Source organism: Pseudophryne corroboree, chromosome 1 (genome assembly GCF_028390025.1).
Source record: "Pseudophryne corroboree isolate aPseCor3 chromosome 1, aPseCor3.hap2, whole genome shotgun sequence".
NCBI classification, from domain to species: Eukaryota; Metazoa; Chordata; class Amphibia; order Anura; family Myobatrachidae; genus Pseudophryne; species Pseudophryne corroboree.
The window spans coordinates 155,644,901-155,667,578 of NC_086444.1; the positions used below are offsets into that span (position 1 = coordinate 155,644,901).

Sequence of the window (22,678 nt, forward strand, 5' to 3'; positions counted from 1 at the left end):
TGTGCTGAGACTTGTTTAGCCAAAGTTCTTCCTGTTTGTTCTTCCTTCCCCAGGTCATCTGATGTTCCGCCTCCTCCATATCAAGACTTCACGGACGTGTTCAGTAAAGCCTCTGCTGATATCCTTCCTCCTCATAGAGAATGGGACTGCCCAATCGACCTCATTCCAGGGAAGGTTCCACCGCAAGGCCGAACTTATCCGTTGTCTCTGCCTGAGACACACTCCATGGAAGAGTACATCAAAGAGAACCTGGCGAAGGGTTTCATCCGACCATCTTCTTCTCCAGCCGGCGCAGGCTTCTTCTTCGTTAAGAAGAAAGACGGTGGTCTGCGTCCGTGCATCGACTACAGAGGTCTGAACGACATTACCGTCAAGAACCGATACCCTTTACCCCTGATTACCGAGCTCTTTGATAGAGTTAGTGGTGCAACTATTTTCACAAAGCTGGACTTGAGGGGTGCCTACAATCTCATCCGAATCCGTGAGGGTGACGAGTGGAAGACCGCCTTTAACACCCGTGACGGACATTATGAGTACCTCGTCATGCCCTTCGGATTGAGCAATGCTCCAGCAGTCTTCCAGCACTTCGTGAATGAGATTTTCAGGGACATCTTGTACCGCCATGTCGTGGTTTATCTAGACGACATCCTCATCTTTGCTAATAATCTCGAAGATCATCGTTTCTGGGTAAAAGAGGTTCTTTCCCGTCTCCGTGTCAATCACCTCTATTGTAAATTGGAGAAGTGTGTGTTTGAAGTTAAAACCATTCCGTTTCTAGGTTACATTGTGTCCGGTTCCGGACTAGAGATGGATCCTGAGAAACTCCAAGCAATCCAGAATTGGCCTATACCCTTAAGCCTCAAAGGGGTCCAGAGGTTCTTAGGGTTCGCCAATTATTATAGAAAATTTATACGAGACTTTTCCACCATTGTGGCGCCTATCACTGCATTAACCAAGAAAGGTGCTAATCCGTCCAAGTGGTCCGAGGAAGCTACACAGGCCTTTCACCTTCTGAAGCAACGGTTCATCTCTGCACCAGTTCTGAAACAGCCCGACACCGACTCTCCTTTTATCTTAGAGGTAGATGCCTCTTCCGTTGGAGTAGGAGCAGTGTTATCCCAGAGGGCCAAAGATGGACATCTACATCCTTGCAGTTTCTTTACCCGGAAGTTCTCCCCAGCTGAGCGCAACTATGCCATTGGCGATCAGGAGTTGCTAGCCATCAAGCTCGCTCTGGAGGAGTGGAGATACCTGTTGGAGGGAGCTTCCCACTCAATCACCATTCTTACCGACCACAAAAATCTTTTATATCTCAAAGGCGCACAATGTCTGAATCCTCGTCAGGCCAGATGGGCACTTTTCTTCTCTAGGTTTGACTTTAAACTCCAGTTCTGTCCGGGTTCTCAGAATCGTAAGGCCGATGCCCTTTCCCGCTCATGGGAGCAAGAAAATGAGTCCGAGTCTGCAGACAAGCATCCTATTATTAATCCGTTGGCATTCTCCACGGTAGGGATGGACTCTACGCCTCCACCAGGGAAAAGTTTTGTTAAGCCAGTTCTAAGGAAGAAGCTCATGCATTGGGCCCATGCTTCCCATTTTGCTGGACATACAGGCATTCAGAAAACCCTTGAATTTATTTCTAGGTCCTACTGGTGGCCAACTCTGAAGAAGGACGTTATGGAATTTATTGCCTCCTGCCCAAAGTGTGCCCAACACAAAGTCTCCCGCCAGTCGCCTGCGGGGCAACTGGTTCCATTATCTGTTCCCCGTCGACCTTGGACCCATTTGTCGATGGACTTTGTTTCCGATCTACCTATCTGCAACAAGTTTAATACCATCTGGGTGGTAGTTGACCGGTTCACCAAGATGGCACATTTCATCCCTCTCACCGGTCTTCCGTCAGCTTCCAAGTTGGCTCAAGTGTTTATACAAGAGATCTTCCGACTTCTCGGTCTTCCTGAAGAGATCATCTCGGATCGTGGAGTACAATTTGTAGCCAAATTTTGGCGAAGTTTGTGTCAAGCCCTCCAAGTCAAGTTAAAGTTTTCCACGGCTTACCATCCTCAGACCAATGGTCAAACCGAGAGGGTGAATCAGGACTTGGAGGCCTTCCTCCGTATATATGTGTCTTCCTCTCAAGATGACTGGGTTCAACTCCTTCCTTGGGCCGAGTTCAGCCACAACAATCAATACCATTCCTCATCTTCTTCTACACCATTCTTCATTAATTATGGATTCCACCCTAAAGTCCCAGAATTCCAACCGCTTCCCGCAACTTCTGTTCCAGCAGTGGATGTCACCTTGCGTCAGTTTTCAAATAACTGGAGGAACGTCCGCGCAGCCCTGCTTAAAGCCTCATTCAGGTATAAGAAGTTTGCCGATAGAAAGCGTAGAGCGGTTCCTGCCCTCAAGGTGGGTGATCGTGTGTGGCTGTCCACGAAGAATTTGAGGTTGAGAGTTCCCAGCATGAAATTTGCACCTCGCTACATCGGACCCTTCAAGATTGAACAAGTCATCAATCCTGTTGCCTACAGGTTACAGTTACCATCCTTCTTGAAAATACCCAGGACATTTCATGTTTCTTTGTTGAAACCGCTGATCCTGAATCGGTTTCATTCCGCACTTCCTCCAGCTCCCAAAGTTCAGACTCAACGGGGTGTCGAGTACGAGGTGGCCAAGATTTTGGACTCACGTTTCCGTTACGGTCAGTTACAATACCTCATTGACTGGAAGGGTTATGGTCCTGAAGAACGCTCTTGGACCAATGCCTCAGACGTCCATGCTCCTGCCTTGGTCCGAAATTTCCACGCAAAGTTTCCTTTAAAGCCTAAGAAGTGTCCTGGGGCCACTCCTAAAGGGGGGGGTGCTGTCACGATCCGGGTATCTGGACGCCATTACTTACCCTTCAGATGCCTCCTAAGGCTGGCTCAGCGTTCCAGGACCGGATCCCGCTGTTCCTGAGTTTCCACATGCAGAATGTCAGAGTGGTGATTTCATCAGCCGCGGCCTCCGCTGTGCCCGCGTGGTTAAATGTGCGCTTGTCAGTCTGGCGTCTCCTGTCTCCTGTGGCCGGCGTCGCCATTACTGTTTCAATTCTCACATGGATTACAAACCAAACTTCCCTCCAAGTGTCTGCATGGGCGCAGCCATCTTGGATTTTGTCATCTGAGCATTTCCACCAATCTGCTGTCTGTATTGTTGATTTGCATAATTGCCTAGCCAACCCCTTCCTTGCTGCAGGTATAAGTAAGCTGTGCCTGAGCAAGGAAGGCGTCAGTGCTTTGGTTGTCTAACCTAGTTCCAGTTTGTCTCTCTCCTGTGGTTGTCTTCCAGGTTCCAGCTCCTGTCTCCAGACTTCTGCTATAGAGACCCGCACCAGCATTCCATCTGCGGTGTAGCCTGACTCTCCGATCCATTCTGGACTCACCTGTTTCCAGTTACAACAATCACCTGCTTCCAGCCCAGCTTCCAGCAGTGTACAGCTTCTCTTAAAGGGCCGGTGTCCTTTCTGCAGTTTACCACTCTCCACCGGTATTATTATTTCACCGCTCTCAAACTCCAAACTTCATCAATCACCTGCTTCCAGCCCAGCTTCCAGCAGTGTACAGCTTCTCTTAAAGGGCCGGTGTCCTTTCTGCAGTTTACCACTCTCCACCGGTATTATTATTTCACCGCTCTCAAACTCCAAACTTCATTATTATTTCATCGCTCTCAAGTTCGTTTATTATTTAACTGGTTCCAGCCAGTATCCACTCCGTACCAACAACAGTCTGGTTCCAGCCAGTATCCACAGCAGCCGTTTTATCTTCAGCAACCCAGCCTTTCCTGGAACACCAGCTGGTACGATCCTGGGTTATCTCCATTGCTACAGTCAGGTCTGGTAAGGACTTTCCAACTAGAAGATTATAAGAACTGTCTCACCCTACCAGTGCCTGTGGCCCTTGCCACCCTGTAGTACCCAGGAATTGTATTTATCCTCTGTTGACTTTTATGTTTCCTTTACTGCTGCTGTGTTACGGAGTTTGTCATAATAAACATCATTGACTTTTATCCTGGTTGTCGTGGTCACGCCTTCGGGCAGTTATTCTACATGTTACTTACATGTCTAGGGGTCTGATACAACCTCCCAGGTTCCGTTACATCTCAGCCCCTACAACTGAGGCTGCCTCCCGTCAGCTCAGGCCCTCAGTTGTGACATACTGTTAATGTAACCTAGTCACCTTTGCCGCTCTTAGACATGATAAACAATCAGCTTTTCCACAGTATACTACACAATCTGTGACTGAAAACACTTTATATGCTTAAAAGTGATATCTGACCCCAACCCAAGCACCAGCATTGAAGTTCAGAAGAAAACACTGACAAACATATATAAAGTCAGCAATCACACTAGCAGTCAGTCACATGTTATATATACACTGCTCAAAAAAATAAAGGGAACACTAAAATAACACATCCTAGATCTGAATGAATGAAATATTCTTATTAAATACTTTGTTCTTTACATAGTTGAATGTGCTAACAACAAAATCACACAAAAATTATCAATGGAAATCAAATTTATTAACCCATGGAGGTCTGGATTTGGAGTCACCCTCAATATTAAAGTGGAAAAACACACTACAGGCTGATCCAACTTTGATGTAATGTCCTTAAAACAAGTCAAAATGAGGCTCAGTAGTGTGTGTGGCCTCCACGTGCCTGTATGACCTCCCTACAACCCACACAAGTGGCTCAGGAAGTGCAGCTCATCCAGGATGGCACATCAATGCGAGCTGTGGCAAGAAGGTTTGCTGTGTCTGTCAGCGTAGTGTCCAGAGCATGGAGGCGCTACCAGGAGACAGGCCAGTACATCAGGAGATGTGGAGGAGGCTGTAGGAGGGCAACAACCCAGCAGCAGGACCGCTACCTCCGCCTTTGTGCAAGGAGGAACACTGCCAGAGCCCTGCAAAATGTCCTCCAGCAAGCCACAAATGTGCATGTGTCTACTCAAACGATCAGAAACAGACACCATGAGGGTGGTATGAGGGCCCGATGTCCACAGGTGGGGGTTGTGCTTACAGCCCAACACCGTGCAGGACGTTTGGCATTTGCCAGAGAACACCAAGATTAGTAAATTCGCCACTGGCGCCCTGTGCTCTTCACAGATGAAACAGGTTCTCACTGAGCACATGTGACAGACGTGACAGAGTCTGGAGACGCCAAGGAGAACGTTCTGCTGCCTGCAACATCCTCCAGCATGACCGGTTTGGCAGTGGGTCAGTAATGGTGTGGGGTGGCATTTCTTTGGGGGGCCGCACAGCCCTCCATGTGCTCGCCAGAGGTAGCCTGACTGCCATTAGGTACCGAGATGAGATCCTCAGACCCCTTGTGAGACCATATGCTGGTGCGGTTGGCCCTGGGTTCCTCCTAATGCAAGACAATGCTAGACCTCATGTGGCTGGAGTGTGTCAAAAGTTCCTGCAAGATGAAGGCATTGATGCTATGGACTGGCCCGCCCGTTCCCCAGACCTGAATCTAATTGAGCACATCTGGGACATCATGTCTCGCTCCATCCACCAAAGCCACGTTGCACCACAGACTGTCCAGGAGTTGGCGGATGCTTTAGTCCAGGTCTGGGAGGAGATCCCTCAGGAGACCATCCGCCACCTCATCAGGAGCATGCCCAGGCATTGTAGGGAGGTCATACAGGTACGTGGAGGCCACACACACTACTGAGCCTCATTTTGACTTGTTTTAAGAACATTACATCAAAGTTGGATTAGCCTGTAGTGTGTTTTTCCAGTTTAATATTGAGGGTGACTCCAAATCCAGAGCTCCATGGGTTAATAAATTTGATTTCCATTGATAATTTTTGTGTGATTTTGTTGCCAGCACATTGAACTATGTAAAGAACAAAGGGGCAGATGTATTAACCTGGAGAAGGCATAAGGAAGTGATAAACCAGTGATATGTGTAAGGTGCTAAAGGCACCAGCCAATCAGATCCTAACTGTTAATTTACATATTGGAACTGATTGGCTGGTGTGTTTATCACCTTGCACATATCACTGGTTTATCACTTCCTTATGCCTCCTCCAGGTTAATACATCTGCCCCAAAGTATTTAATAAGAATATTTCATTCATTCAGATCTTGGATGTGTTATTTTAGTGTTCCCTTTATTTTTTTGAGCAGTGTAAGTCATATATTTGTCATGAGCATATTATCAACTACGATACCATGGCACTTGCCATAGTAAATGGGTATTCACAATATGATACGTGCTCTTACAACCTAATTTCTAACATCTTGCAGACATCAAAATGTATTTATAGCGTGTAAAGTGTGCACCTGTACATCTGCATTGTGGATTGTTACTGCATTTTCAGTCACAGCAGTGTAGCATTTTTTTATGTATTTCAAAATTAGGGTGCGGGAAGCAAACCCCTGTGGATTTATATAATGTTTCTGGGTTGGGTTCACGTGACCGCACCATACCGACGCCAGGATCCAGGCTTTTAGATGCCCGGCAGGGGGGGGGGGGGTGAACGGGGGTTGGGGTGTTGAGAGCAACGCAGCCCCTTGCAGGCTCGGTGGCAAACTGCGCTTGCCACAGGTTCTACTCCCACTCTATGGGTGTCGTGGACAGCATGCCGACTGTCGGGATTGTGAAGGGCGGGTTACCGGCGTCTGTATTGTCACCTAACTACATCCCATGTTTTTTTAGCATGCAACCACATCACCATGAGGTTCATGCTGCCAAACTAAACTTTGTATTTGTGTAGGGTGTATCATGTGTGTCTTATCTTATTTGTTTTTCATTTTTTGCAATAGTATTATACATATGAACTGTTAATGGTAAATAAAGTTATTTGTTAAAGTACAAAAGTAAATGTGAGTATAAAAATTATTTGTACTTAGTGGGCCAATAACAAAACACACCTGTACTTTGTACCTCAATGACACAACATCATTTGGTTTGTTGAACTTTTCATTTTATCATCATGTAAAGACAAATTGGCAGAGTTTATTTTAGAACTGATGAGTTATATGGGAATAGCAAGTACTGTAATACCAGAATACAAATCCATTAGTGACTAGTTAATACAGAAAAGCTTCAAGGAGACTTGGGGAATCCCCATCCCCTGATGAGTTAACTGCAGCTGTCAAGTCATATTTATTGGCACAGGGCAGCGTATTTATTCAAACTAGGGTGTCAGCCCCAGAGAAGTTACCCTTCACACATGGAAAAAGCGTAATTCTGATAGTTGGGGGGATAACAAGTCATGTCATTTTTAAATGGGATGGGGGCTCTGCATGTTATACCACCTAGTACAGGGAGCTCAGCATTTTATACCATCACGGCTCAGAGAGAGCCATGCATCTTACACCGCCCATCAGAGGGAACCCTGCATCTTATACCACCCATCAAAGGGAGCCTTGCATCTCATACCATCCCTCAGAGGAAAAGTTGCATGTTATACTGCACATCAGAGGGAGCTCTGCATCTTATACTGCCTATCAGAGGGAGCTCTGCATCTTATGCCGCCCACCAGAGGGAGCTCTGCAGCATATACCACCCACCAGAGGGAGCTCTGCAGCATATACCGCCCATCAGAGGAAGCTCTGCAGCATATACAGCCCACCAAAGGGAGTTCTGCAGCTTATACCACCCATCACAGGGAGCTCTGCAGCATATACCGCTCATCAGAGGGAGTTCTGCAGCATATACCGCCCACCAGAGGGAGCTCTGCAGCATATACTGCCCACCAGAGGGAGCTCTGCAGCATATACCGCCCATCAGATCGAGCTCTGCAGCATATACCGCCCACCAGAGGGAGCTCTGCAGCATATACCACCCATCAGAGGGAGCTCTGCAGCATATACCGCCCACCAAAGGGAGCTCTGCAGCTTATACCACCCATCACAGGGAGCTCTGCAGCATATACCGCCCATCAGAGGGAGTTCTGCAGCATATACCGTCCACCAGAGGGAGCTCTGCAGCATATACCGCCCACCAGAGGGAGCTCTGCAGCATATACCACCGATCAGAGGGAGCTCTGCAGCATATACCGCCCACCAGAGGGAGCTCTGCAGCTTATACTGCCCATAAGAGGGAGCTCTGCAGCATATACCGCCCATCAGAGGGAGCTCTGCAGCATATACCGCCCACCAGAGGGAGCTCTGCAGCATATACCACCCATCAGAGGGAGCTCTGCAGCATATACAGCCCACCAAAGGGAGCTCTGCAGCTTATACCGCCCATCACAGGGAGCTTGCAGCATATACCGCCCATCAGAGGGAGTTCTGCAGCATATACCGCCCACCAGAGGGAGCTCTGCAGCATATACAGCCCACCAAAGGGAGCTCTGCAGCTTATACTGCCCATCACAGGGAGCTCTGCAGCATATACTGCCCATCAGAGGGAGTTCTGCAGCATATACCGCCCACCAGAGGGAGCTCTGCAGCATATACCGCCCATCAGTGGGAGCTCTGCAACATATACCACCGATCAGAGGGAGCTCTGCAGCATATACCGCCCACCAGACGGAGCTCTGCAGCTTATACTGCCCATCAGAGGGAGCTCTGCAGCATATACCGCCCATCAGAGGGAGCTCTGCAGCATATACCGCCCACCAGAGGGAGCTCTGCAGCATATACCACCCACCAGAGGGAGCTCTGCAGCATATGCAGCCCACCAAAGGGAGCTCTGCAGCTTATACCGCCCATCACAGGGAGCTCTGCAGCATATACCGCCAATCAGAGGGAGTTCTGCAGCATATACCGCCCATCAGAGGGAGCTCTGCAGCATATACCGCCCACCAGAGGGAGCTCTGCAGCTTATACTGCCCATCAGAGAGAGCTCTGCAGCATATACCGCCCATCAGAGAGAGCTCTGCAGCATATACCGCCCATCAGAGAGAGCCATGCATCTTATACTGCCCATCAGAGGAAAAGCTGCATCTTATGCCGCCCATTAGAGATAGCCATTCATCTTATACTGTCCATCAGAGAGAGCCATGCATCTTATACTGCCCATCAGAGGAAAAGCTGCACGTTATACTGCACATCAGAAGGAGCTCTGCATCTTATACCGCCCATTACAGGGAGCTCAACATTTTATACCATCATGGCTCAGAAAGAGCCCTGCATCTTATGCCGCCCATCAGAAAGAGCCATGCATCTTATACCGCCCATCAGAGAGAGCCCAGCATCTTATACAGTCGATCAGAGGAACTCTGCATCTTATACCTCTCATCAGAGAGAGCCCTGCACCTTATACCGCCCATGAGAAAGAACCATGCATATTATACCGCCCATCAGAGGGAAAGTTGCATCTTATACTGCCCATCAGAGAGAGTCTTGCATCTTATACTGCCCATCAGAGGAAGCCATGCATCTTATAATGCCCATCAGAGGGAGCTTTGCATCTTATCAGATAGAACCCAGCATCTTTTACCACCCATCAGAGGGAAACCGGCATCTTATACCATCCGTAAGAGGGAGCTCTGCATCATAAAATGCCCATGAGAGGGAGCTCTGCATCATATACCACCCATCAAAGGGAACCCAGCATCTTATACCGCCTATATGAGGGAGCCTTGCATTTTATACCGCTCATCAGATGGAGCTCTGTATCTTTTACCAGGGTGGTCTTCAGGATGCCGGCGGCCAGGCTCCCGACGACCACCATACTGGCGCCGGAATCTCGACCGCCGGCATACCGACATCTTTTCTCCCTCTTGGGGGTCCACGCCCCCCCTGGAGGGAGAATAGATAGCGTGGCACGCGTAGCGCGCCACCGTGCCCGCAGCATGGTGAGCGCAGCGAGCCCGCAAGGGGCTCATCTGCGCTCACCCAGCTGTCAGTATGCCGGCGGTCAGGATTCCGGCGTCGGTATGCTGGCCGCCGGGAGCCCGACCGCCGCCATCACATACTACACCTCTTTTACCACCTATCAGAAGGATCTATGCCATATGATGGAGCTCTTCATTGGTCACTGGTCATCTGATGGGATTCTGCACTGAAATCAGATCAGGAGGCAGTGCTGTGCATTGTACTGTGTATAGTACGTGGATGGGAGGGAATGCATTATGTACTGTTCATTATGGATTAAAATTAAATTCAAACTCATATTCCAATTTACCTACCACCCAAAATAGGGTGTGGTATGTTAGATAGAATAGACTTAGGTCGACAGTGTCTAGGTCGACCACTATTGGTAGGTAGGTCAATATGGTTTCTAGGTCGACAGGGACCGGTCCCCGGTCACTCTACGAAGAATACGACACAAAAAAATAGGATTTTAATACCTACCGGTATATCCTTTTCTCTTAGTCCGTAGAGGATGCTGGGGTCACATCAAGAACCATGTGGTATAGACGGGATCCACAGGAGACATGGGCACTTTAAGACTTTCAAAGGGGTGTGAACTGGCTCTTCCCTCTATGCCCCTCCTCCAGACTTCAGTTATAGGAACTGTGCCCAGGGAGACGGACATTTAGAGGAAAAGGATTTATTGTTAAACTAAGGTGAGATACATACCAGCTCACACCTCAAGCACGCCGTACAACATAGCATTTAACACAACGCAAGTCAACGGCATGAACATCATCAGCAACAGGCTGACTATAAACGTAACACAACATGTGTGTAACCACAACTAATAACTGCAGATACAGTACGCACTGGGACGGGCGCCCAGCATCCTCTACGGACTAAGAGAAAAGACTTTACCAGTAGGTATTAAAATCCTATTTTCTCATACGTCCTAGAGGATGCTGGGGTCACATCAAGAACCATGGGGTTATACCAAAGCTCTAGAACGGGCGGGAGAGTGCGGATGACTCTGCTGCACCGATTGACCAAACATGAGGTCCTCATTAGCCAGGGTATCAAACTTGTAGAACTTCGCAAAGGTGTTTGAACCAGACCAAGTAGCTGCTCGGCAAAGTTGTAATGCCGAGACCCCCCGGGCAGCCGCCCAGGACGAGCCCACCTTTCTGGTAGAATGGTCCTTCACCGATTTCGGTAACGGCAATCCAGCCGTAGAATGAGCCTGCTGAATCGTATGACAGATCCAGCGCGCAATAGTCTGCTTGGAAGCAGGAGCCCCAATTTTATTGTGAGCATACAGGACAAACAGAGCCTCTGTTTTCCTAAACTGAGCCGTTCTGGCGACATAAATTTTCAAAGCTCTTACTACATCGAGAAACTTAGATTCCAGCAAGGCGTCAGTAGCCACTGGCACCACAATAGGTTGGTTCAAGTGGAACGATGAAACCACTTTTGGCAGAAACTGCTGACGAGTCCTCAACTCTGCTCTATCTTCATGGAAGATCAAATAAGGGCTCTTGTGAGACAAGGCCGCCAATTCAGACACCCGCTTTGCGGATGCCAAGGCCAACAGCATGATCACTTTCCAAGTAAGGAATTTCAACTCTACCTTCTGTAAAGGTTCAAACCAATGAGATTGAAAGAATTGCAACACCACGTTAAGATCCCATGGTGCCACAGGGGGCACAAAGGGAGGTTGGATGTGCAACACGCCCCTCATGAAGGTCTGAACTTCTGGAAGGGAGGCCAATTGTTTTTGGATGAAAACCGATAAAGCTGAAATGTGAACTTTAATTGAGCCCAACTTTAGGCCCGCATCCACACCGGCTTGTAGAAAATGGAGAAAACGTCCTAACTGAAATTCTTCCGTAGGAGCCTTCTTGGATTCACACCAAGACACGTATTTTCTCCAAATACGGTGGTAATGTTTAGATGTTACTCCTTTCCTGGCCTGAATAAGAGTGGGGATGACTTCCTTGGGAATACCCTTTCGGGCTAGGATCCGGCGTTCAACCTCCAAGCCGTCAAACGAAGTCGGGGTAAGTCATGGAACACGCACGGCCCCTGCTGTAACAGATCCTCCCTCAGGGGAAGAGGCCAGGGATCTCCTATGAGTAATTCCTGCAGATCTGGATACAAAGCCCTTCTTGGCCAGTCTGGAACAATGAGGATCGCTTGAACCTTTGTTCTTCTTATGATCTTTATCACTTTTGGAATGAGTGGAAGCGGAGGAAACACGTACACCGACTGAAACACCCACGGTGTCACCAGGGCGTCCACTGCTATTGCTTAAGGGGCTCTCAACCTGGAACAATATCTCTGAAGTTTCTTGTTGAGGCGAGACGCCATCATGTCTATTTGAGGAATTCCCCAAAGACTTGTCACTTCTACAAAGACCTCTCGATGAAGACCCCACTCTCCTGGATGGAGATCGTGTCTGCTGCGGAAGTCTGCTTCCCAGTTGTCCATTCCTGGAATGAAGATCGCTGACAGAGCGCTTGTATGCCTTTCCGCCCAACAGAGCACCTTTGTAGCCTCGGCCATTGCCGCTCTGCTCTTTGTTCCGCCCTGGCGGTTTATGTACGCTACTGCTGTTATGTTGTCCGACTGAATCAAGACGGACCGATTGCGAAGATGTTCCGCTTGCAGAAGCCCATTGTGAATGGCCCTTAACTCCAGAACGTTTATGTGTAGACACATTTCCTGGCTTGACCATCTTCCCTGGAAGCTTTCCCCCTGCGTGACTGCCCCCCCAGCCTCGGAGACTCGCATCCGTGGTCACTAAGATCCAGTCCTGGATCCCGAACCTGCGTCTCTCTAGGAGGTGAGAGCTGTGCAGCCACCACAGGAGTGAGATTCTGGTCTTGGAAGACAAGGTTATCCTTCGGTGCATGTGCAGATGGGACCCGGACCACTTGTCCAACAGGTCTCACTGAAACACTCTGGCATGGAATCTGCCAAACTGAATGGCCTCGTAGGCCACCACCATCTTCCCCAGCAACCGAGTGCATTGATGGATCGATACTCTTGATGGTTTCAGTATTTGTTTGACCAGGTTCTGAATTTCCAGAGCCTTTTCCACTGGAAGAAAGACTCTGTAATTCTGTGTCCAGAATCATTCCCAAAAACGACAGCCGTCTCGTCGGAACCAACTGTGATTTTGGCAAGTTTAGGAGCCAACCATATTGCTGCAGAATTGTCAGGGGAGTGTAATGTTCTGCATCAATTGGTCCCTGGATCTCGCCTTTATCAGCAGATCGTCCAAGTATGGGATAATCGTGACTCCTTGCTTGCATAGGAGAACCATCATTTCAGCCTTACTTTGGTGAAAACCCTCAGAGCTGTGGACAGACCAAACGGCAACGTCTGAAATTGGTAATGACAATCCCGAACTGCAGACCTCAGGTAAGCCTGATGTGGGGGATAAATTGGAACATGCAAGTAGGCATCTTTTATGTCTACCGACACCATAAAATCCCCTCCTCCAGACTGGAGATCACTGCCCAGAGAGATTCCATCTTGAATTTGAATTTTTTTAGAAAGAAATTGAGGGATTTGAGGTTCAGGATTGGTCTGACTGAGCCGTCTGGCTTTGGGACCACGAACAGGCTCAAATAAAAGCCTTCTCCCTGTTGTGACGGGGGAACCCTGACAATGACTTGATTGTAGCACAATTTTTGTATTGCGGCACATACCACCTCCCTGTCTGGAAGTGAAGCTGGTACGGCTGATTTGAAAAATCAGTGAGGGAAGACGTCTTGAAACTCCAGTTTGTACCCTTGGGACACTATTTCTAAAACCCATGGATCCAGGGCCGAACGAGCCCAGAACTGACTGAAGAGCCTGAGACGTGCCCCCACCGGTGCGGACTCCCGCAGAGGAGCCCCAGTATCATGCGGTGGACTTGGCAGATGCCGGGGAGGACTTCTGCTCCTGGGAACCGGCCACGGCCGGTGATCGTTTACCTTTTACCTTTCCTCTAGTAGCAAGGAAGGAAGACCCTCGGCCCTTTCTGTATTTATTGGGCCGAAAGGACTGCATCTAATAGTGGTGTGCTTTCTTTTGTGGTGAAGGCACATAAGGTAAAAATGATGACTTACCCGCGGTAGCCGTAGATACCAAATCAGCGAGGCCGTCACCAAACAACACACCACCTTTATACGGTAGAGACTCCATAGCTTTCTTAGAGTCAGCATCAGCATTCCATTGATGAATCCACAATGCTCTCCTAGCTGAGACTGCCATGGCATTGGCCCGTGATCCCAAGAGGCCAATATCTCTCACAGCTTCCTTTAGGTAGACTGCAGCGTCCCTGATATGACCTAGTGTCAAAAGAATGCTATCCCTATCCAGGGTATCCATTTCAGATGACAAGTTATCTGCCCATTTTTCGATAACACTACTCACCCACGCAGATGCAATGGCTGGTCTGAGTAGCGTACCCGTGGTGACATAAATGGATTTCAATGTACTTTCCTGTCTACGATCTGCAGGGTCCTTTAGGGCTGCCGTGTCAGGGGACGGGAGAGCCACCTTTTTGGACAGCCGTGAAAGAGCTTTGTCCACAATGGGGGGTGACTCCCATTTTCCCTATCCCCAGAGGGAAACGGATACGCCACTACAATCCTTTTGGGAATCTGAAACTTCTTGTCAGGACTTTCCCAAACCTTTTCACAAAGCGTGTTCAGTTCATGAGAGGGAGGAAATGTTACCTCAGGTTTCTTCCCTTTATACATACAGACCCTAGTATCAGGAACAGTAGGGTCCTCAGTGATATGTAATACATCTTTTATAGCCACAATCATGTATTGAATGCTCTTTGCCAGTTTTGGATCTAATCTGGCATCACTATAGTCGACACTTGAGTCAGTGTCCATGTCGGTATCCGTGTCTGCCAGCTGGGCAAATGAACGTTTTTGTGACCCCGAGGGGGTCTGGACTTGAAACAACACATCCTCTACGGATTTCTTCCAAGCCTGGTTCTGAGAATCAGATTTATCCAATCTTTTATTTATCAGAGCCACATTTGCATTCAAAGTACTCAAAACATTCACCCAATCAGGTGTCGGCGGTGCCGACAGGGTCACTCCCACAGCCGTTTGTGTCCCTAACATAGTCTCCTCCTGGGAAGAGCACTCCGCCTCAGACATGCCGACACACGTGCACCCACCACACGCAGATACACTGGGCATATAGGGGACAGACCCACAGTAAAGCCTGTCAGAGAGACACAGAGGGAGATATTGCCAGCTCACACCCCAGCGCCCAAACCCGGTCTAAAAACACTACAGAAAGTGTCCCAGACCTGCACCGCTTATATAAATTATATATATAATGCACCAAAATCACTGTGCCCCAACCCCCCCCCCCCGTTTTGCACCCTGTTATTACTTGTACAGCAGTGTGAGGAAGGACCAGCGTCTCTGCAGCCTTGTGGAGAGAAAATGGCGTCGGGCTGTGTGCTGTGAGGGCTAAGCCCCGCCCCCGTAATGGCACGCTTCAGACCTGCTCTTTTTTAAAACTTTTTTATACTGGTGGGGGTCCGGACAGTGCCCTGGCACTTAGTCCGCTCTTGCCAGGTTGTGATTTGAGGTTAAAATGCTGCCCAGGGCGGTACCTCAAAGCCATCACTGAAGTCTTCTGATCTTCCTCTACTCACCTGTCTTCTGACTTCTGACTCTGCAAGGGGGGTGACGGCTGGCTCTGGGAACGAGCATCTAGGCATACCTAGCAATCTGACCCTCAGGAGCTAATGGTGTCCTGTAGCCATAGAAGCAGAGCCTTTAAACTCACAGAAGTAGGTCTGACTTCTCTCCCCTAAGTCCCACGAAGCAGGGAGACTCTTGCCAGCAGTGCTCCCTGAAAATAAAAAACCTAACATAAAGTCTTTTCAGAGAAACTCAGTAGAGCTCCTCAGAGTGCATCCAGTCTGCCTGGGCACAGATTCTAAACTGGAGTCTGGAGGAGGGGCATAGAGGGAGAAGCCAGTTCACACCCCTTTGAAAGTCTTAAAGTGCCCATGTCTTCTGTGGAACCCGTCTATACCCCATGGTTCTTGATGTGACCCCAGCATCCTCTAGGACGTATGAGAAATGTAAAAAACTCGTCGCCCTTTTGTCATGTTGACCTAGTACATGTCGACCTAGAGTCCCTGTCGACCTAGAAACCATGTCGACCAATAGTGATTGACCTAGACAGTGTCGACCTAAGTCTTGTCGACCTAAAGACCGGATCCCCACAAAATCACACATATCAAGGTATCACATATCAAGGTCTTTTATAGTCTTACTAGACATATTACATTTTATTCATACATTTATCATTCATTCATTCATTACCCATCATGCAAGAGATGGACACATCACTTTGGTTAGGACTGGAGGAGATCAAAACTGAGTTGACATTTTGCATATTCAGAGGTTTGCAGGAAGCAGGACATTTTGGGTAGGTGCGAAGGTCCGGCAAAGCAATCATTCAAGCGTGCTGGGTGCTTGTGGTAGGCTGGTATTTTGCAGAATAGCTATGAAAACTTTTTATCTCTAGCTGCTAGTATAAACCTTAAACTGTAGGCGATAGAAGTGTCAGTTTGGTAGTTCAGTTTTCCATACATTAGGTCAGGTCACAGGAAGGAGGGGGGTTAGAATGCAGAACGGGTGTTGGACAGAGAATAAGCAGACAGTCCCATGATGTCACTCTTTAAGAATGTTTTACCAGTGCTGAACTCTGACCTACTGGTGATGGCTGTAGAAACATTTTTTATGTTATCTAATCAAAACGTAATGAAAATAAAACCTTACTGGGTTACAAACAGCAATGCATTCAGCAGACGGTGCTTGTTAGCAGTCACATGACCCTGAGTAGTTCCTGCTGTGCAGAAGAAAAAAAGACAGGAGGATAGACATATAACATAAATGTTTCCCTGAAGTCAGACATGGGGCCGGACACTGGCAAGACATCTATTCAAACCTTAATATTGAGTCATATGGGGCAGTTCAAATAAAAAGCGATGGCTGCAATGTGCCCTCAGAACGATGTGGAAACGCTGGAAATGGCGGCACGTGGCAAGTAGAACATCGCTCCCATAGGAGTGTGCAGTAAAAGGAGCACTGCTGCTCAGCCATCATTATCCCTGATCTGCGCAGCAGCGGTACATCACAGATAAATGAATTGGTCCGGTAGAGGAGTGATGTCATGTGCCACTGGACATCACCACGATATCTGCCTGCTCACATTGCCAGCTAGTATGGTAGACAATCTTTGACCATTTTCCTGTGCTCTTCTAAGGGGTGCGAGGAACAACTGGCGAAGTTACTGCGCACAGGGGGGGGGGTAATTCCAAGTTGATCGCAGCAGGATTTTTGATAGCAATTGGGCAAAACCATGTGCACTGCAGGGGAGGCAGATATAACATGTGTAGAGAGAGTAAGATTTGGGTGGGTTATTTTGTTTCTGTGCAGGGTAAATACTGGCTGCTTTATTTTTACACTGCAAATTAGATTGCAGATTGAACACACCCCACCCAGATCTAACGCTCTCTGCACATGTTATATCTGCCTCCCCAGCAGTGCACATGGGGGGTCATTCAGAGTTGTTCGCTCGGTAAAAATCTTCGCATCGCAGTGATTTTCCGCTTAATGCGCATGCGCAATGTCCGCACTGCGACTGCGCCAAGTAAATTTGCTATGCACTTAGGAATTTTACTCACGGCTTTTTCATCGTTCTGGCGATCGTAATGTGATTGACAGGAAATGGGTGTTACTGGGCGGAAACAGGCCGTTTTATGGGCGTGTGGGAAAAAACGCTACCGTTTCCGGAAAAAACGCAGGAGTGGCCGGAGAAACGGAGGAGTGTCTGGGCGAACGCTGGGTGTGTTTGTGACGTCAAACCAGGAACGACAAGCAGTGAAATGATCGCAGATGCCGAGTAAGTATGGAGCTACTCAGAAACTGCTACGAGGTGTGTAATCGCAATATTGCGAATACATCGTTCGCAATTTTAAGATGCTAAGATTCACTCCCAGTAGGCGGCGGCTTAGCTTGAGCAAATCTGCTAAAATCCGCTTGCGAGCGAACAACTCGGAATGACCCCCATGGTTTTGCCCAATTGCTAACAAAAATCCTGCTGCGATCAACTTGGAATTACCCCCAAGGTGCCTTTTTACACGACCATCGCAAGGAACTGAAGTCTCCCTTTGAAACATTTTCATTTGATGCTTCCTGTGTGATGTACATATGCAAGTATTCTGTTAAGTCAAAAAGATAACTAGATTATCTACAAATCTGTATTCCCTGCCCCACTGATACACATGCACTTTAGGGATAATTTTGTTTTGCCTTTGATTCTCCTCCCTAATTGTTATTATAATTTTTATTATTACTGTAAAGCTGGGTACACATCATGCGACAGTGTGACACGATGTAGCAATACATTGCACCTCTGTACACACTGTACACTCTGCTGTACAGCTGCACAATGTATTGTTACATGCTGCAAGTAACTACACCGCGTTGGTCGTGGAATCGTCCCATGGGACATGCAGCACATGCGATAGTACAATTCAATGAACGACGGCCGGAAACAATGGATTAGGGGTAAACACTATACAATGTGTACGTTATATCATTCTGATCTGCAACAGTGTACCTTGCTTTAGGTTTGGAGAATTGTTACTATAACATAACAAGTATACGTAGAAAACAAAATTCTGTCTGTCTGTAAACTTGAATACATTTAATAGGGTACAAAACAAGGAGATGATGTCATTAATGCGCAATTTGTGTTGATCTGCAGTTCTCTATGTTAGGGCTAACCAAAGCAGCATTTTCTGGAAAACGTAGGGGTGTATTTACTAAAGTGTGTAGTTTTAGAAGTGGGGATGTTGCCCATAGTAACCAATCAGATTTTGGCTGTTATCTTCTAGAACAGTGTTTCCCAAACTTTGAATCACGGTGTCCTAGAGTATCAGAATTTTTTTCACCGCACCCCTAGGCCAAAAGTTTCTTATTGTGAAATTTATAAAAAAATAAATTAAGTAAATTATGTCTATATGTCATCCTTAGGTTCAATTATGTGGTGAGGGACAAGATTTGCTTCTGTTTGACCACATATTTTATGGCGGGAAGCCACAAGCACTAGTTTTGCCTATTACATTGACAATAAATAGTTTGAATAAAGGCCCATACACACTGGGCGATTTTGAGCTGAAAGCAGCTCACTGCTTTCAGCTCAAAGCCGCCCAGTGTGTAAACCCAAACGATGAGCGGTGAGCGCTGATGAGCGATCCCGCTTCATCGCTGGCAGCCGCCGTTCATCTACTGGTATTATTAATACATAGGGGTCGAGTCAATTCTCTGACAGTTGTATAGTGCCGGGAATTAGCTCCCGATGCTATTCAATACAGCGCCAAGTGACACTCAATTGTCGGGAATTCTTCTCTCACCCCCGGGGGATGTGAGAGGAAATCGACAAAAGCGCTGCCGCGCAGCCGGCGCGAGGCTGATTCTGTCGGGAATCAGCATCGCGGCGGGGAGTTAAGTCGGAGAATGCCCGTTCTCCCAACAAATCAACCTAAGTCCGGGAGAATGGGCATTCGCCGACTTAACGTGAGTTGAATTGAATAGCGACGGGAGCTAATTCCCGGCGCTATTCAACTGTTGGAGAATTGAATCGACCCCACAGAATCTGATAGGTTGCTATTTGCAACACCTCTATTTCTAAAAATCTGCACTTTAGTAAAAATGCCCCATAGAGCAGTATGAAGGTGAAAGATGCATCCAAAAAACAAATGTGATTTGCTATATGAGTCAGCCATCTCTCATGTAATCCTATCCTAAACCTACAGTACCATGGGGGTAATTCAGATCTGATCGTAGATGTACTAAATTTAGCACATTTACGATCAGTTTCTCAGACATGTGGGGGGGGACACATGTGGCACAGGCCTCCCGCCGCAAGGGTGCAAAAGCATTGCCCAGCAGTGATGCTTTTGCACTCGCTGAGTAGTGGAATGCCCCCGCAACGGTCCGGACACGCCTGCGTTGTCTGGACCGTGCCCTGCCAACGACATTCTAACGCCGTTGGCACGCCCCCTCCCGTCCCACCTCTGCCCGTCAATCAGGCAGAGGCGATCGCACCAGTGAGATGCTTTTAGCATCTCACTGGGCTCCTGTGTGCACTCCGCAAAGGGCGCGATCCAGTCTGAATTGGGACCCATGTTAGTACATTAGAGGCAAGATGAATCGTAACAATGTTAGGGTAATTAAAACTGGATTTGAAAACATATATATGGGGAAAATTTACACTTCCACTTAAAATTTAATTTCACGTTATTTTAAGAACTTCTGAAGGAATATATATATACAATCACTTCATCAACTTCTAAAATGATCGGTAAACAGTGAATTGCGCTTTCACTTCTATGTACCCTCTGATCCATATTGTCAATAAGTGTTTCCACATACTGTGTATGAGTCATGCTGTGATAACATATCTGCTACAGAACTCACATTTTAAACCAATAAAACCTCTGAGCAGCACAAGTAGCCACATATACTGTACAGTATTGCGGGTGTAGTAGGGTATGCCGGCGGTCGGGCTCCCGGCGACCAGCATACCGGCGCCGGGAGCCCGACCGCCGGCTTAACGACAGTGTGGCAAGCGCAAATGAGCCCCTTGCAGGCACGGCTATTTTATTCTCCCTCCAGGGGGGTCGTGGACCCCCACGAGGGAGAATAAGTGTCGGTATGCCGGCTGACGGGATTCCGGCGCACAGTAGGATCCCGACAGCCGGCATACTGAAGACCACCCCAGTATTGCACCTGTTGATGCTTTCCTGCACACATATTGTACAGGGATCAGGTCAGCATACAGGGCAGCTCACACTGGGAGAGTCTTTCAATAGTTTGCCAGTATGAAATAAAAGGTCTGTAGAGTTTCCGAGAAATGTGGAACAAAGGCCCCAAGAACACAGCAATCCCAGACTGTCTGGGCTAATCCATACCCCACAACAACAATAAAATCATGTCACAAAGCAAACACTATAGACTCTCTGTGTTTCTGCAACAACAAAACCTATTATACGGCACCTGGTGGAATATGTTGGTGCAATGTTAAAAATAAGAAAAGTAATAATAGTAACAGCAATACTGCATGAAACAGTATTAATGTATAGAACCATTGGTGTACAGTAATATACACAGCATAAACTTAAAGGCATAAAAAAAGCATCTTCTTTCCATAACATGGCTAAAGACAACTAACATGTATAGAAAGATAGATAGATAGATAGATAGATAGATAGATAGATAGATAGATAGATAGATAGATAGATAGATAGATAGATAGATAGATAGAGCTACATGAGAAGTACAGACCGGATAGTTACAGCCACACATGTGCCACATGACACACAAAGTAGTGATATGAGAAGTGCAGGCAGGATACATGTCACAGTCACACATGTGCCACAGGACACACACAGCAGAGTTACATGAGAAGTGCAGACCGGACACATGTAACAGTCACACATGGATGTACCACAACACACACACAGTAGTTACATGAGAAGTGCCACAGGACACACACAGCAGAGTTACATGAGAAGTGTAGACCGGACACATGTAACAGTCACACATGGATGTACCACAACACACACACAGTAGTTACATGAGAAGTGCCACAGGACACACATAGCAGAGTTACATGAGAAGTGCAGGCCGGACACATGTAACAGTCACACATGGATGTACCACAACACACACACAGTAGTTACATGAGAAGTGCCACAGGACACACACAGTAGTTACATGAGAAGTGCCACAGGACACACAAAGGAGAGTTACATAAGAAGTGCCACAGGACACGTAACAGTCACACATGGATGTACCACAACACACACACAGTAGTTACATGAGAAGTGCCACAGGACACACAAAGGAGAGTTACATGAGAAGTGTAGACCGGACACATGTAACAGTCACACATGGATGTACCACAACACACACACACACAGTAGTTACATGAGAAGTGCCACAGGACACACACAGCAGAGTTACATGAGAAGCGCAGACCGGACACATGTAACAGTCACACATGGATGTACCACAACACACACACACACACACACACACACAGTAGTTACATGAGAAGTGCCACAGGACACACACAGGAGAGTTACATGAGAAGTGTAGACCGGACACATGTAACAGTGACACATCTGCCACAGGACACACACAGGAGAGTTACATGAGAAGTGCATACAGGGATAAGTGGTGCTCTCACCATCTAGCAGCAGCTCACACTGCACCGCGCACAAGGTGCTCACTAGCGCTAGCAGCAGCCGGGTCTCCATGCTCTGTCCTCCGGGAGTTTCCTGCAGTCAGACGTGCTGTGCCCCGGGCCGGTGGCTGCTCTATGTGTAACCACGGCACAGAACCGGCGCTGGTGTAACTCAGCGGGCTAGAGCATGTGGCATGCAGCCAGCAGCAGCCTCCCTGTAGCTGGAGGCGTGAGTCTCCCTGAGCCTTCCCTCTGTGGCTAAGTCACAGCGAGCAGTGAGGTCCTCAGATGCTGCTGCTGGCAGTGCTGGGGGAGAGAGAGGAAGGAATTTCCTTTGTTATCTATTCCTCCGTCCAGGGGGTGGGGGTGTAAGGATCATGCCCCCTTTGCTGCTCTCTCCTTATGTATGTGTTAGGGATGCAGGCAGCAGGAGGGTATGAATAAGATATTTTCTTACATGGTTTGTCTCGTTTTTAGCAAACAAAAAGTGCAAGAGCATCCCTATGGCTATGCCACTGCTGTGACTGATCTAGCGTCCTTTGGGGGTCGTTCAGACCCGATCGCACGCTGCATTTTTTCGCAGCC

The 22,678-nt window shown here is 47.9% G+C and overlaps 1 protein-coding gene across 1 annotated transcript in view; it reads right to left on the reverse strand.

Moving 5' to 3' along the window:
* LOC135058095 (proteinase-activated receptor 1-like) overlaps positions 1-22,377 on the reverse strand; it is a 38,314-nt gene extending 15,937 nt beyond the window's left edge. The window contains exon 1 of the mRNA XM_063963714.1: positions 22,097-22,377. Coding sequence (XP_063819784.1) covers positions 22,097-22,166 — 70 coding nt within the window. The 5' untranslated portion in view covers positions 22,167-22,377. The remainder of the gene's footprint in view (positions 1-22,096) is intronic.
* Positions 22,378-22,678: the final 301 nt, after the last annotated feature.